This window comes from Xiphias gladius, chromosome 6 (genome assembly GCF_016859285.1).
Source record: "Xiphias gladius isolate SHS-SW01 ecotype Sanya breed wild chromosome 6, ASM1685928v1, whole genome shotgun sequence".
In the NCBI taxonomy this organism is placed as follows: Eukaryota; Metazoa; Chordata; class Actinopteri; order Istiophoriformes; family Xiphiidae; genus Xiphias; species Xiphias gladius.
The window spans coordinates 13,138,818-13,154,300 of record NC_053405.1 but is presented as its reverse complement, the minus strand read 5'-3'; the positions used below and the strand labels follow the sequence as shown (position 1 = coordinate 13,154,300).

Below are 15,483 nucleotides of genomic sequence, written 5' to 3'. Positions count from 1 at the left end.
TCTTAAGCTCTACTGCAGTCCCCACAATGGGTATCTGACAAATGCTGCATTCAGCAATTGGTGACATTTACAAAGAGCTCAGTCTCCAGTGAATCTCTGCCTCAAAGTCACACCATGCATTGTCTGCCAGAGAAAAGGGAGTAATGCAAGGAGATATACAGTACAGAGAAGTGGAGGATGGGTAGGTAGAAAAGAGAAAGACGTTACAGTGTGAAGGGGATGGGAGATGAATGATGCAGGTAAGAGAACATACAGTATGCAAAGAAAGCAAGAGACACGTAGGGCAAATAAAGGTAAAAGAGAGACAAACATAAATTCCTTTGAAAATGCAACTTTGATCCACAATCCAATTTATTCTTGTCATTCTCTCTCTTGCTTTGCCAGCTCAATGATGGGCAGTTCACAGTGATCCAGCTGGTTGGCATGCTGCGCGGTATCGCAGCAGGCATGAAGTACCTATCGGACATGAACTACGTGCACAGAGACCTGGCTGCCCGTAATATCTTGGTCAACAGTAATCTGGTGTGTAAAGTGTCTGACTTCGGTCTATCTCGTTTCCTCGAGGATGACCCTACAGACCCCACCTACACTAGCTCACTGGTGAGTCAGTGTATACATGTCTGTGTGTTTGTGTATATGTATTCATGTTTGAAATCAGTGTTTAAAGGTGTTACATGTAACATTTTAACAGCAATACATCACTATTACTTTCATTTTGGCCTCTTTCAAATATGAATCCACAACATTGGCAAGTATGAGTGTATTAAAAAAATAGATCTGTGTCAAGTCTGGTCCCACATGACATGACCATTCTGAATAGAAAGGGAGTTTTTTTTCTCCTCGCTGTGGATGGCAGGGAGGAGAAAGATGTTTAAAAATTACATTGCAGCTGAATGACTGTTTATCTGTGAATTTGTGACATTTTTGAGTCACAAAAGTGTGTCCAAGGGTCCAAATTATGGAAACTTTGGTGGCTATGTGAATTTTTACCTAGACATGTTGCTGTATGTTTCCACTGAAACTGTAGCAGATTTCCAGAAATTCCAACTCAGCTAAAGCCTTCTGAATATGTTACAATGGCAGATCACCAAACAAGTGATTTAGGCCATTTGAAAAGTCAATTCCAACATTTAGATTGTGTTTAGTAAAGCAAAACAAAAAGCAAAAACACCCAGGGCAATTCAGTAAGAGTGAGGGATAACAAGTCCCAGAAAGCAATGATGTTAATTTGGAAGTGTGTTCTTCACTTGGAGAGACACTGATGGCATGAGATGCCAGTCTCCTCGCCTGCAATTCCGGGCGTCTGGTACTTACAAGAAAGGATTCAAAAATTATAGTGATATATTGATGTTGAAAAATACAGTTTGTAGCACATTAAATATTCTTATAGCTTCACTTGTTTGTGCACATCATTTTCTCCAACTTTGTGACTAACCTTGTGTGTATGTGGTGTTTGGGGTCTACAGCATGCGCCCATGTGTTGTCTATCAATGTTTCCCTCAGACTGTGTTTTTCTCACCCTCTCTCTCCCTCTTGTATGTGTGTGACTCTGTGTTTGTGCTCCATCCCTCCAGTATTTCATGCTCACCTACTCATTCGCATATCCACAGGGAGGGAAGATCCCTATTCGCTGGACAGCTCCCGAGGCGATTGCCTACAGGAAGTTCACCTCAGCCAGTGATGTGTGGAGCTACGGCATTGTCATGTGGGAAGTGATGTCGTATGGCGAGCGGCCGTACTGGGACATGAGCAATCAAGATGTAAGCTGATATAAGGATTTTTTCCCTATAATGTGATATACAGTATAGTGCATATTGTACTTAATGCCACATATATAAATGTAGATCTTTATAATATTGTCTTCAGCAGATTCTGCTATGACTATCCAAAAGCCAATCTCTCTCTACATATCTGCCTACAAGCACCCCTAGAAGCTAATTTTTCTCTGGCCCTTATTTGTTTGTATTACCCAAGGCATTTTTTTCTGTTTATCTCTGACTCTTCCATCATTTCCCTCATTCATCCTCTTCTGTCCCACCTTACTTGTTTTTTTCATCAACCCATTTCTCTTCTGTTGTTGTTCCTCCCTCTGCACCATACGTGATCATCGGAGTTGATTGTGATCTCTCTCTTGTCCTCTTCAGGTGATAAACGCCGTGGAGCAAGACTATCGACTGCCCCCACCCATGGACTGCCCCACAGCACTGCACCAGCTCATGCTGGACTGCTGGGTAAAAGAGAGAAACCTGCGACCCAAATTCACCCAGATTGTGGCAACGCTGGATAAGCTTATCCGCAATGCTGCCAGCCTCAAGGTGGTCACCAACAGTACACAGTCTACTGGGTAAGTCAAAGCTTTAGAGCAAATGTCATCTCTTTTGTGGGTTCTGTGGAGCTGGTAATTACAAAAATAGACTTTAACTTGTGATTCTGTTTCTCTTAGTTTCCCTGGAGGTCCTTGTTGAGTTTTATTAGGTGGATTAATGATTTTCATGAAGGGCAATAATGTCTGATTATGGTCATTGCATAATGGATATTAGTGCTGATTGCTTTCAAAGTATCTTCTCTGTTTTTTTTAAGTCATATTTTGGAGAAGACCAGCTGGATTCTTGTGATAGTTTACAAATAAAGGTCATTAGTTTATTGAATGAAGCCACTTGACTTTTCAGACGTGAGAGTACTGGCCAAGCCATTTCATTTGCACCTGAGCCAGAGCAACCACGATAATGATTTCTACTTTGCAAATATTCGTTATCCAAGTTGATACGGTGTACGTGAGTCACTCTGACTCAGCTGTAATCTCTTAACTCCCATAAAGTGCAGATTTCTTCCCATACAACTCTGGTTCTTACAAATGCAGCCTGGGCTATTATGCAAATCCAAATTACCATCGCTCAATACAGCCCTTATAGCAACTCCTCCGCCAACTGGGAGCTCAATCAATGATGTCACATCTACATTTAGCTGCACTAGGTTTCTCTGCAACCTGTTTCTTGGAAAGAATTTGGAGGAGAGAAGGTGGCAGAGTTGGAGCGCAGAGGAGGGGGGTGACCTACCTATCTGTCCCTGCATCAGGGTCTTTCTGTCTCGAGGGAGAGCTGCAGACAATCCTTGGTTGGGCTCATGGGGGAAACCAGGGTCTCGGTTGGCCACTGAAGTGACGTTCTTAGAAGATTAAGCTTGCGGTTAATTAGCTCGATTAAGGCGATGCAAAAAAGAGATGGGAGCGCCTTTTAATTAGCCACTAACGAGATTTTAAACGGGCCAGCGGAGAGGTGGCCTCCTGCCGACAAACCTAACAAGGGAGTAGTGAGAGACGACACCGTCGTCCTGGTCGGCATTGAAGGGTGGCTGGAGGTTAGCTAACACTGTCTGACATAAAAGTACTTTGCTTGTGTGTACTGTATACACTTGACATGACTGCATAATGTACTGTAGGTGTGAAGTGACATGAGCAAGAGAGTTTTGGTGACTTCACAAGTGATTTCTCTGTTTAACTTTCTGCTGTTCAGTCTGTTTCCAAAAGAGAAACTCCCACCTCAGAAATGAACTACATCCAGTCTCTGAAATTCTTAAAATACAAAATAATGACCTAACCCTTTGCAGTCCAAGCAGCTGACCACGAATTTAGGCCTGGCCTGTAACTGTCTCGCTAGCTAGAGTAAGATATTACCAAGCTTTTCTGCTGTGCTCCTGCTTGTGGCTGGGAATGGTCTGGACCCTTTTGAAGCCAACTTTAGAGAAGGAAGACTAACAATACTCCATTAAGAGAAGAGCCAGAGTCTGGCGTTAACGACGGCCTGAGGCCTTGGGCTCCGAAGCACAGGCCTTATTAAAAATCACTCCATCTACACCACTCAATGGAGCCTCTGTATCACTGTTATTAACTCCCCCTCCATGCCTTTTCTCTTTTCTCCCTCTTTCTCTCTCCATTCCTCTTTTAATTGTTAATGAATCTAATGCCATCAAAAAGGATGACAGGGATCAACAGAGCAGAGAGGAGGGGAGACAGTGGTGCTCATTCTCTTTGCCTGGTCCCTCATCTGTTTCTCCTCCTTCACCTCACTGCGCCTCCCTCTCGCCCCTCCATCCACTCCCTCTCTAGTTCATCTGCTCCACTTCATTCTGAGTTGTAGCCGAGTTTTATTAAAACATCCAAGGTGGCCTCTCTATCTGCAGCATTGATCAGCCCAGTGGGCTAGGTTCTTTTTTAGATAGGGCTTTTTGGCCTGTCAACAGGTGCACAGGAACATATACACATAATCACATATACACAAATATACTCAAACACATTTCAGGGACACACACAGACACACTGACTATCACGCAACTAAATATTTTCATATACACAATGCACAGTCAAACGCACATACAGGTTTGTGAGTCACTCCTTTCATGTATCGCCAGCATCCACAGGTTCATGAGTCAGTCCCAATATGCAACCACACACACACACGAGTGACATCCGTGTTTACATTCCACAGATATTCCTCCCCTTTCATGAAGCATTTTCCGAAAACGTCTTTCCACCTCCGTGGGATTGTATTGCACGCATCCTTTTGTCTAGCCAACCATGTATGACATGTCAGAAAGAAAATATGCATACATGTTCAAACACACCCCGAGAGAATGTACTTTAAATGCAATAATTATGTAATATATAAAGCATATGGCTTATACCGATATGCTTTATAGTAGTTAGTTAGTCAAGAGTTAAGCTACGTTTACACCGGCAGCCCAAATCTGATCTGAGCTGACCCGCTAAACTGCATGGAATCTTATCTTGCCAGACCAGATTTAAACCACATTCGTAGGTGGTTTGAAAGTGAAACTCAGTATAACCACTTAGTTTTTTTTTTTTCTGTCTTGTCAGTCCCCATGCAACAAAGTGACATCTCAGTGCAACAAGAAGAACAGGAACCAACAAACAAGAAAAGAGTAAACCCGATATTTCCTGGGTTTCATGACGCACTCTCTGCATTCTTATGTAACTGTTACTGCCACACAAATGCATTCTTGACTAAAAAAAAAACTTACTATTACTTACTATGACACTTGTTCTCTTAATGATATCAAATGATTATAGCTCTTTAACTTAAATCTGATCTGGGTACATGTAAATTACAATGTGGTAGTCATCATTCAAGACCAGATTTGACATGTGCTCTATTAACACACACCATCTCGCCTCACCAGCTGCAGTGCCAGCATCCACCTCCCAAGCCTCCAGCCAGTCTCTCCACAGTCATAAAAGTGCATACCCCCACCCCCCTGCACACAACCCCTTACATGGGGAGGAGAGGAGACGAGAGGGGAGAAGAGAGGAGGAGAGGTGGAGAAATGGAGAGGTGGCGCTCAGCGGGGGGCGTTTGGGGGTGAGGTTGGCCGGTAGAGGCAGTAGAATGACGACCTTAACCCTCTCTCTCTCTCTGTTTCTCTTTCTCCCTCCTCCCTCTCCCCCATGTAGGGTATCCCAGCCCTTGCTTGACCGCTGTGTGCCAGACTATACCACTTTCACCACTGTGGGGGACTGGCTGGATGCCATTAAGATGAGCCGCTACCGTGACAACTTTGTGAACGCCGGATTTGCTTCCTTTGACCTGGTGGCCCAGATGACAGCAGAGTGAGTGGAGAGAGGGTGGATCCAGCTAATCAGGCCTAAAGTGATTGACTGGGCTGAGTTTGAGAGTCAAATTAGTGTTATCCAGATTGACCTTGAGGGAATAAAAATAGTCTAATGGCTAAATTAAACATGATAAGATGTGAAAAGTGGGTTCTGATTAGGCTCAGACTTCAAATGAATAACAGATATAAAGCTACAAAAAAATAAAGCACATTTTATTGTATTGGTACATTTAGCAGACATTTCAAATACATTTGTTGTGGTAGATTAATCATGCCTTGAAGACATAGAGTATTAGGCCGTTTACTTATTTGTTCCAATATTTATGTACAGCTATCATAGTGTATAAAGAACACTAGTTTTAAAAATGAACATGAGCATGAACAAGATTTACTGGCAACGGAACTTGCCAAGAGAGACGTGAGAGAGATTATGTAGGAATACAAAATGAGAAAACACAAAATCTTCTATGCTTTTCCTGTGATTCGGTATGTAATTGACCAATGAGGACAGGTTCGCTGTAGAATGGGGATTATGTAATTAGGGTGCAGGAACTAGTAACAATCACCTGCTTCAAAAGCAAACAAATCTGATACATAATCAACAAATGCACAATTTAACAGTTTACTACAATTTTTCAGCAAGTACTTGTAGCTGCTTCCTTACTACGATCTCCAGTTGACCTTGACGACTCACCCGCCTTCTGCCGTGTTTACAAACAGGAAATGATGTAATGGAAGTCATGGAAATTGGAGGCCAGTGATGATCAAATAAACAAATTAAGATTATAATGATAAATGAATCATCCTCATTAGCTGCATAATAGGCAGTGGAGGTGGGGGTAATTTGTTTCAATTTGGCCAGGCTGACAGGTGTGGTGTACTGTGGCTCTCTGTTGCCCTTAATGGCCAGTAATTCCTCTAATGGTGCCCATTTATTATCATTTCATCCTCTGTCGCGGCGCTGATGGAGATGGCGAAATATGAAAAAACAAAAAAAAACACCATTTATTTGTGTGAAATTGCGGTGATACACCTTTATTTGGCTTTGGAGAGGATGTCTGTGCAGTGCGGATGTGTGTATGTGTGCACATGCACGTACTGCATGTGTGTATGAGTGTGTGCTTTTTATCGTGCTGGTTTAGGTGCACAATTTTGTACTCAAATAGATAGGGCCACAGTGAGTCAGTGAGACAGTGAGACAAGCAGAGTGTATGGTATCTGCGTGTAATATTAGATTATACAGTATGTGTGTGTCTGTATGTGTGCACTGAACAGAGAGGACAGACTGTGGCAGAGCCCTAACAGTCAGCTAATCGCTGCCCCAGACGCCGTCCGCTATCTCCTCAGCTATCAACTAGGGAAATCAAACAAGCGAGCGGAAAAGAGAGGTTCTCGTGATATTATTGTACAGTGTTAAACCAACATGACCATGATGATTAGATTATGCCGTTTGGCTAATGACGGCTAAAGCAGGTGCGCTCTCCCCGGCCTTTTTAAGGGTGTAGTCATGTCAACTGTATGTCAACATCTTAATATTTTCCCACTGTACCCTCAACCGACCCTTAGGTTAAAGCCCTCTACTCAATCTAAAGATCACACTTCTGGTAGCTTGTATGAGCCCCAGGCTAAAAGACATTACACTTTCCAGTCTTATTTGCTGTTTTTCTTGGATATTTTTAAGCACTGAAGAATGTTGTGCAACAGTGGCCAACTTAAAACTGATTTACTGAAACACAGATCCATTCTAAGTATGAAAGACAGGATATTGAGTAATCTGGCTTATATCTTGCAAAAAACAAATTTTCTGCTTCTCCGTTTCTGGAACTAAGTGGCAGGCCTGTGCGGACTCTGTGAAGTCTGCCAGCTGCAGAAGAGTGGCTAAGTTTGCTCTTTAATGATTAACCATCACATTATGGCTCTTTGACTCCAATGCGCTTGCCCACCTGCCAAGCACCAGAAATATGTTGCATTAAGGCTAACTTTCACTGTAGCTAGATGAGTGTTTTGTTGTTTGTTGACATACCCTTAAGCAGCCATTTTATGGGTGATTGCAAAGGTGCTTGCCTGTCCCTGTTCCCACCTGGTAGAGTGAGTGTTTACTTGTGGGTGAAAAGTGAAATTTGCACCTCAACTTCCAACATATGATTTTTATCTACTTTTTTTGTTTAGTTTTTTTATGACTGAGCCACCTGTTCTTATTTTCTTCTCCTTTCTTCTCACTCCACAGGGACTTGCTGCGGATAGGGGTGACGTTGGCGGGCCATCAAAAGAAGATTCTTGGTAGCATTCAGGACATGAGACTACAGATGAACCAAACACTTCCTGTCCAGGTGTGAGCAACAGGAAACACAGACCGATGTAGTCAAAGGACAGCCGGACGGGAATAGGGGGAAGAACTGTGCCAGAGAGAGCCATTGGAAAACCCTAGCTGCCTGACCCATCTCTGCCAATTAGACGCGATGAAACTGGCTTGCGGTGCCTCTGATTATATTTTTGTCTTTATTTCATTTCCACTTCCATTTCCTGTTCCTGCTCTTGTGTTATTTGTCATTGTTTCTTTTTCCATCTAATCAGAATTTTTGTGTGTTTTTGAAGGAGGAGAAAGAATTAACCCCCTTATATCCCATGCGTGCCTCACCAGCTCTGGTGTGGGTTGACGTTTGCATGCATGTGTGTTTTAGTGAGGTTGGCCTTAGCCCTGTAACTAAAACGTCACCTCACGCAAGAGCCCCTCCCTTTGACCCCTGACCCCAGCTCTGATGGACGTAAAATATAGTAATGAATGAACACCCTGTATAAAAAAAAGTGAGCAAACGTTCGCACACATAAAAAACATGACAAAAAAGGAGATGTTTTGGACCCACAAGAGATAGAGGACAATTCTTTCCCTGATAGAAGTTGTTTTACTGTGCACGTGTGTTTTTCTCCATCTTCATATTGAAGGTGTGTTATCTAAAAGGGCACTTGCTGGAGAAGGGTGAGGTGGTGTAGGAGGAAATATGATGGGCTGAAGTCAAAGGTCAAGTGGATGACAGAGGTCAAAAAGGTCAAAGGAGTGCAGCCACATTTTTGGAGACTTGTTTTGACTGCTGAATCCTCAGTAGGTCACAGATGACCTCTTCACTTTGACCTGAAGTGACTCAGGATAGTTCCACAGCTTAGGATCACCTGTTATCTGTTTTTACACATACAAATGTTTATGTTTGTTTGTCCACGCTACATCTTTTTTTCTCCCCCCCTTTTTGGACTTTTTTACACATTTTTGGGAGATTTGTGATTTAAAAATGGCCAGCCAATCCCAAGTAACCCCACTGGACACTTTATGTGATTAAGGGGAGACATGGACTGTGGCAACAATATACAAAGACCACTTGGCCTTTTGTGTGCGTTTTTGTATGTGTGTGTGTGCACATGTTTGTGTGTATGTGTGGTTATGTGTGCCTGGATGTGCGAATGTGTTAAGTTGCACACAAGTATACTGTACAGTATGGCTTCTGCTATTTGCCACCGTGGAGAATTAACGCATGAACTGAACCGTGACAAGGAGCAAATATATCTGAAACAACTACGCTATATTCTGTGGACAACTGTTAAACATTCTTTTTTATTGAATCCAAAACAATGAACCTTGGATATACACACACATATATATATGAAAAAATATATATATATGCATCATGCAAAAACTGAGAAAAACCATGACGGACACCTTACTTCCTGCTTACTATTATCTGGATTTAGAAATAATCAAAATTCTTGTTTTAATTTCTTGACATCCTGCCCTATGTATTTATTTGTACCTCGCCCGCCAACCCCCGCCACCCCACCAATACTCAGATGGACTGTGGGCCATTTGGGACAGTGGACTTGGAACAGTCAGAAGGAAGAGAAACTCCAAGAGGATTCACCTAATGAATTGATGATTATTAAAAGAAATTGCATATAAATTGGATATTGTATTTTTGTTGTTGTTCTAAACAGCCTGTACATGTTTTGTAACAAAAATACGATAAATAACAAAAGAAAAACGGTGTTTTGACAAAATGAAAGTGTTGTTGTGAAATGATTCAGAGTGACGTTAACAAAAAAAGCAAAGCAGGAAGAGAGAGAAGTGGCGGAAAGTCAGGACTGAGAGAGGAAGAGATTAACCCATGGTTAGACAGCTGGTAATAACATGTCACCCTTTTGCTCTACGTCCATTGTAGTGTGAGTGTCTATGTAGGTGTGTTCAAGTTTGTGTGTGCCACCTGAACTGGATATTAAGCCTCCCCAATCAATTTAATTTTCAGCATAAAGAGCATTTGTGAATCCCCAAGCTTTTACTAATTGTCTTCCAAGCACATTTTTTTCAACTCAAAACCTCCCACGGACCACTCAGATGCATCTCTAGGGTTTACCTATGTTTTGTTTTTACTTATTTACCATCACCTCCAACAATGGGATCCTCCCAACCAAACTTATTTACGACTGTTAAAAGAGTCATTCCAGGGGAAGGTACAGAGATGAGGCAGCCTACCTTCCAATCATTTCAATCGTCCTAGAGGCGGAGCTCCATCACAAGCCCTGCTGTTTGCCGCGCTGCAACAAGATCCTCATCAGAGAATTCAGAGCTGTCAGAAGAGAAACCTATTGGTCTTTGTCTGTCAGGTCGATTAATGCAGCAGCCAATCTGGCATTGCGAGGATACGAGCATGCGGCGAGTGCAGACATACGGCAAGCTGACCTATCATTATCTCTCTTCATTTCCTGCCTGGCCTGCAATCATCCTGTCTCGGGCTGCTGCATGATTAGTACAGTGCAGGATCAACAGCCCTGGCACGCAGACAGCCAAAATCTGCAGGCCCCCTCATCCTAAATGATAGCAGCTGCATCACGGAGACCATACTATTTGCGCTTCTGACAGAGGGGTGTTTGAAGGTAGTAGATTAAGAGATGGCGCTGAATCACTAGTGCGATCTTCCGGTGCTCATATTGTTTGGGTTGGAGCTGATCAATGCAATATGTGACTATTATTAGTTAGGTGTGTAATGCTAGCATGATGTTAGTGGCCGTGCAGTCTGTCTTGCCATATTAATTTTGTCAGCCACTCTTAAGACCCTTGAAAAGCCATGGAGAGTATTATGCAAAAAAGCAATGTGTTCCCTATTTCTACTGTTTCATCTTATTCCACTTACAGATGTTTTCATAATTGCTAGTACATGTTTTAAAAGGCTTACTAACCTGTAACAGTTGTAGTACAACATCAAGTAGTAATTTTAACAGTAGTGTACACACACTATACAGGAAATAAGTCTCACATTTTTTAATTGGTTTCATCAAAGTGTCAGTTCTGATTTCTGATATGATGACTCAAAATCAGAAGCGCCGGAATCATCAACAAGATTTGCCAACATGATGAGAATGTGTTGAAAGATCCTTTTAGATGATCAAACATTTTTTCTTGATATCATTCTACAGGATTATTTTGTTTTTTTCCAAAGCAAAACAGCATTTTGATTGAAAAAGAGTAATAGAGTACACATTTGGAGGAGCAGAAGAGCAGAATTAATGCAATCAGAAGCTCACTTTTACTCAACGTCTCTCAGGAATATACAATATTACTCCCTCTTCTTCCACTCATCTCATTCATTCAGTCAGCTAAGCCCTGCTGTTACAAACTCGCACGTGGCACCTAACAAGACACAGTCGATGAGCATAAAATAAAGAAGTTGGGATGAGGGTTGTGGGGGGCATATCAGGGCTAAACACAATCAGATGCCAGACATGCCCCCTCATGAAAAATGGCAGCGCTTTGGAATTTGCATGAACTATTGATGAGGTGCACATGGTGTGCTGGGATCTGGAGTTGTGTTCACCAAAGCCAACCAGCCGTGAGTGATGAGCTCAACTGGCACTGTTGCACATCTTACAATGATTAAACTGCCACCACATCAGCTGCAAACAATTGATCATTAAGTGGATTTTTCACACATTCATGGGAGTGTTTGATGTTTAACATTCACATAGAGGAAAAGAACACGTTCTCATGTGCTTTTTGTTCATCTTCCTGACTGCAAAGTGCTGAAATTAAGATGGACTGTAATGTTTCTGTTTCTTTGAGTGTGCGTGGAATAAAAGGATTGCCATTTTATACAGAAACATTTTGATCAGCAGACTCTAGGCTTTGTCAGATGTGAGTATCTCTTTGTGTGCCAATGGGATTCAAACTATCCCAACATTCCTTCCATTTTTCTTTCCCTATTTTACATCCTTTAAAGAATATCAAACTCACACACCGCCCTCCCTGAAACCCCTTTACTTGCAACTTTCGAACTTTCTTTTCTTCAGTTGTCTGTTTTAAATAAATATACTGTACATGGTTCTGTCTTTTCTTTTGTCTTATAACAAGCTCACTGCACATCTGTCTTGGTCACTTTTGAAAACTCCCTCTTCATACATTGAATTGAGATGTTTCAGGGAGTGCTGTACATGAATAGTGACCTGGGAGGGAAGGCAGAATAAAGCGCCGAGAAATTCAATTGTTAATTCCTCTTCGAAAAGCATTGAGATGTATTTAATGGTGCAGACATACACAACAAAGTACTAAATAATGATGATGCATTCTTGTAGAAATATTTTTAAAAGACCCTTTTTCAATTAAATTATTCAAGAAATGTGACCTGATCTCGAGTCTTTGTGTCGTGTTTTGAATTGATCATTCATCCATATGGAATTGAAGTAAATTGTTCTTCCATGGGGTATAATGCCAAGTCATAATCACACACATGTTCTCCAGTCAAGTAATTGCCCAAGACAAACACATTCAATTTCACTGCTTGTTATTTATGGCTGTCTCTCACTCCTATAATCATTACCAGAACTTCATGTAGTTTTTCAGCAGTTATCACAATAACATTTCTTGTTGATAAAATGGCACCAAAGCCTCAATTCAGATAACTATCTGCTTTAGATAAACACATTGCATTCCCAGATGCAAGTCTGCACATTTCTATTAATGTGCTCAGTGTGTACCTGTAAGTAGGAGTTTTTCATTTTTCATCCAAGTCTCTGATTTGATGTTTTTGTTTCAGACAGGCTGTATTATTCCCCTTGCCTTGGAAAAGCCTGAGGACATTAGGTGTAACACTGTCTGTAAAAATCAAGTTTTTTGTAATGCTGTCTTTCGTCTTCATAGCTACAGGCACCTGATGAATGGATATTGATTCTGGGAGAAGTTACCCAGAGTTCATCTATTTCTAATACTCCTTTCGTTGCTGAGTTCCTTGCCGTTATTGAAGTGGTTACTGTGAGTTAAGGACCACCTTCTAAAGACATTTGCCAAATTTAGCTGTGAAAAGCCTTACTTCAATTACACATCTGTCTAGAGGAATGCCAAAAATGCAGTGGCATCATTCCAAATCAGATATCATTTTTTCAAAAGTTACCATCACAACAGGGTTGATTTGCTCTCCTGTTCGCAATGTTTGCAAGACATGCCGTTGTAATCAAATCAAAAAGTTTGCAATCCACAGTAGAGTTATGTCAATAACTCCACATATTGTGTTTCAAGCCCACTAATTAATATGAGCTCCACTCATCTCTGCAGGCACTGAGCCAACAGTCTTGTTTTCCAGCAAAAGAGGGAAAGATGCTCAGATCATAGATTCTACCTCATCCGCCCCTTGCGTTGTCCCCTGGCTCCCCTCTTCTCCCTTTCCCTGTCCAATTAAATTCAGAGCCTTGGATCGCGCGGTCTCGGTGTCTGGGTAGAGCAGATATTTTCAAAACATTCCCCCCTAGATGTGGCGTGGTGAAGTTTCAACAGAGGATTATGTGGGCTCTTTTTGTGTTGCAGCAGACAGAATAAATTTCATCCCAGATCTCCCCAAACTTTACAGCCTCTTGTTCTCCACTGTTGTTGTCAGATGATGGACTCAAATACACGTACTGAACGCCTAGCAGTATTTCTCAGACACATAATCTGCATTTTCTTCTATCATGTCATTTGGTATCATACTCAGCTTCAATTTTTCCATTGTGGCACCACTTTGGCAGAGGAAACTTAAAAACCCCTTGTGAAGAAAATAAATTAACCACTACTACTGCATGTACTCCAAGACAGATTGGGGTCTATAAAGGTTCTGCGTTCGCCTTTAGTGCTCAATACATAGTATAATATCTCAGTTTTGGGTAAATATGGACCAATGCCAAGATGAAATAGTGCTCTGTATACTTTCCTAGGGCTATTGACATAGTGTCACATTACTCCAAGCTGGATAATATTGAATGTATGCAGGCTTGTTTCATCAAAATATGACATATAATGCAAGGGAGAATCATTGAGACGTCAATAAAGATTAATTTCTTATCCCTACTTGTTCAGTGAGGCGGCATTAGCATAAATATCGCTGTGCATTAGCATGTCTTAGCCACATGTCGGTCAGGAAAAGGATCAATGCAAAACATGATCACACAGTTGTAGCAAAAAAAAAGAAATCCGCTCCCTCACACCCTCCTTACCCACTCCTGCCCCTCATTTCCAAAGCGAGACTCTGTCTCTCTTTATTCTCTCTTATTCCCTACAGACTATCCCTCACTCTCCCCCTCTTACAAGCTCCCAACACCCCCACACCCGTTCCCCGTCTACTCTCTCATCCTGCCCCATCTCTTCTGCCATAATCCCTCTCTTTCACTCTAGCTTGGCACAGCTAATTGGTCACGTCTGTACTGTGACATGGGGACCTGACATAATTGCTGGACAAATAGCGAGGCGTTTAGCTTCGAACCTGTCTCAGCTAAGCTGTGCACAGACACCAGCCGACTGAAAAGACTAATTACTACTCCAACCCCACAACTTGCTAATTTGCAAATACTTCCAACAAAGAGATACAGTATGAGTGTGCCTCTGTGTATGTGTGTGTGTGCTTGTCCGCACTTTTATTTCCTTCCTTTAGTTAATGGCTGTGTGAAACCTAAATAAATGAATAAAATAGAATAGTATAAATTACCACAAAATGATTTGAGTCATCAGACAGGTTTACCTACAAGAGTTTCAAAATGTGTCATTAATTTCCTGAAATGGTCATCTCTAAAGTGCCAGTTTTAGTGTGTCATACATCACATTTTTTGCTGCTGTTGCATGATTTTGCTGTCCGACATGACAATGCTAGTTTATTGCTGTTTGATTAGCTTAGCTCAGTCCCGACTGTCTTCACTCACCTTGCTTTTGTTTTTTTTCCTCCTCCTTCTATACCACTCTTCAACATCATCTTTCCAACGCATGCATTCACTTACAGACCTGAGTGAACTGATTATCACAACCCAGGGTTTTTTAGTAGTTGGTTAATTTCTGTTACTTTAACAATACATTATGTTCCACCAAAAGAAAGAAAGAAAGAAAGAAAGAAAAATATAGGGATTTTTTTGGAAACAGTCTTATATCAGTGTTTTTCGTTCAGAACATAGGAATCACCAGTCTTTGAAAAGCTAAATATTTCTATAGTGGAAGGATAAAGGTTTCACTTTGTTGAATACTCCTGAAATTTGCAGACGATCGCTTCCATTCACAGGAACATAACAAAGGATTAACCTATTGCAAAACCCCTGAAATATTTGACCACCCGCTCACATCACCCCCTTCCCCAAAAAGGGGACCCAGCCTTTTCTGCCCCAGAACAAGCATCCTATTGTTGGGTGTTTGGGTGCAGCTGCATGGTCTTTCTGTCTGATGAGCTGAGCATGTCTGCCAGGGAAACAATATTCATCAGGACTGCGCCCGGGGACCATGGGGTGACCTGGAGTTCATGGTCAAAGCTGGACAGTTGGTGGGAATCTGTCACATGTGAGAGGTATGGCAGCCTTCAGGTACGGTGAGGCCAT

General features: G+C 41.8%; 1 protein-coding gene across 13 annotated transcripts in view; it reads left to right on the top strand.

Moving 5' to 3' along the window:
- Positions 1-12,233, top strand: part of LOC120790521 (ephrin type-B receptor 3-like) — a 63,663-nt gene extending 51,430 nt beyond the window's left edge. For 6 of the 13 annotated variants that reach the window (XM_040128114.1, XM_040128112.1, XM_040128108.1 and 3 more), the window contains exons 12-16: positions 385-600; positions 1,611-1,760; positions 2,145-2,344; positions 5,468-5,623; positions 7,853-7,961. In XM_040128114.1, coding sequence (XP_039984048.1) covers positions 385-600; positions 1,611-1,760; positions 2,145-2,344; positions 5,468-5,623; positions 7,853-7,961 — 831 coding nt within the window. Of the gene's footprint in view, positions 1-384; positions 601-1,574; positions 1,761-2,144; positions 2,345-5,467; positions 5,624-7,852 lie in introns of all 13 variants that reach the window. The other 7 variants (XM_040128110.1, XM_040128105.1, XM_040128109.1 and 4 more) reach the window with 4 other exon arrangements.
- The last annotated feature ends 3,250 nt before the right edge of the window (positions 12,234-15,483 follow it).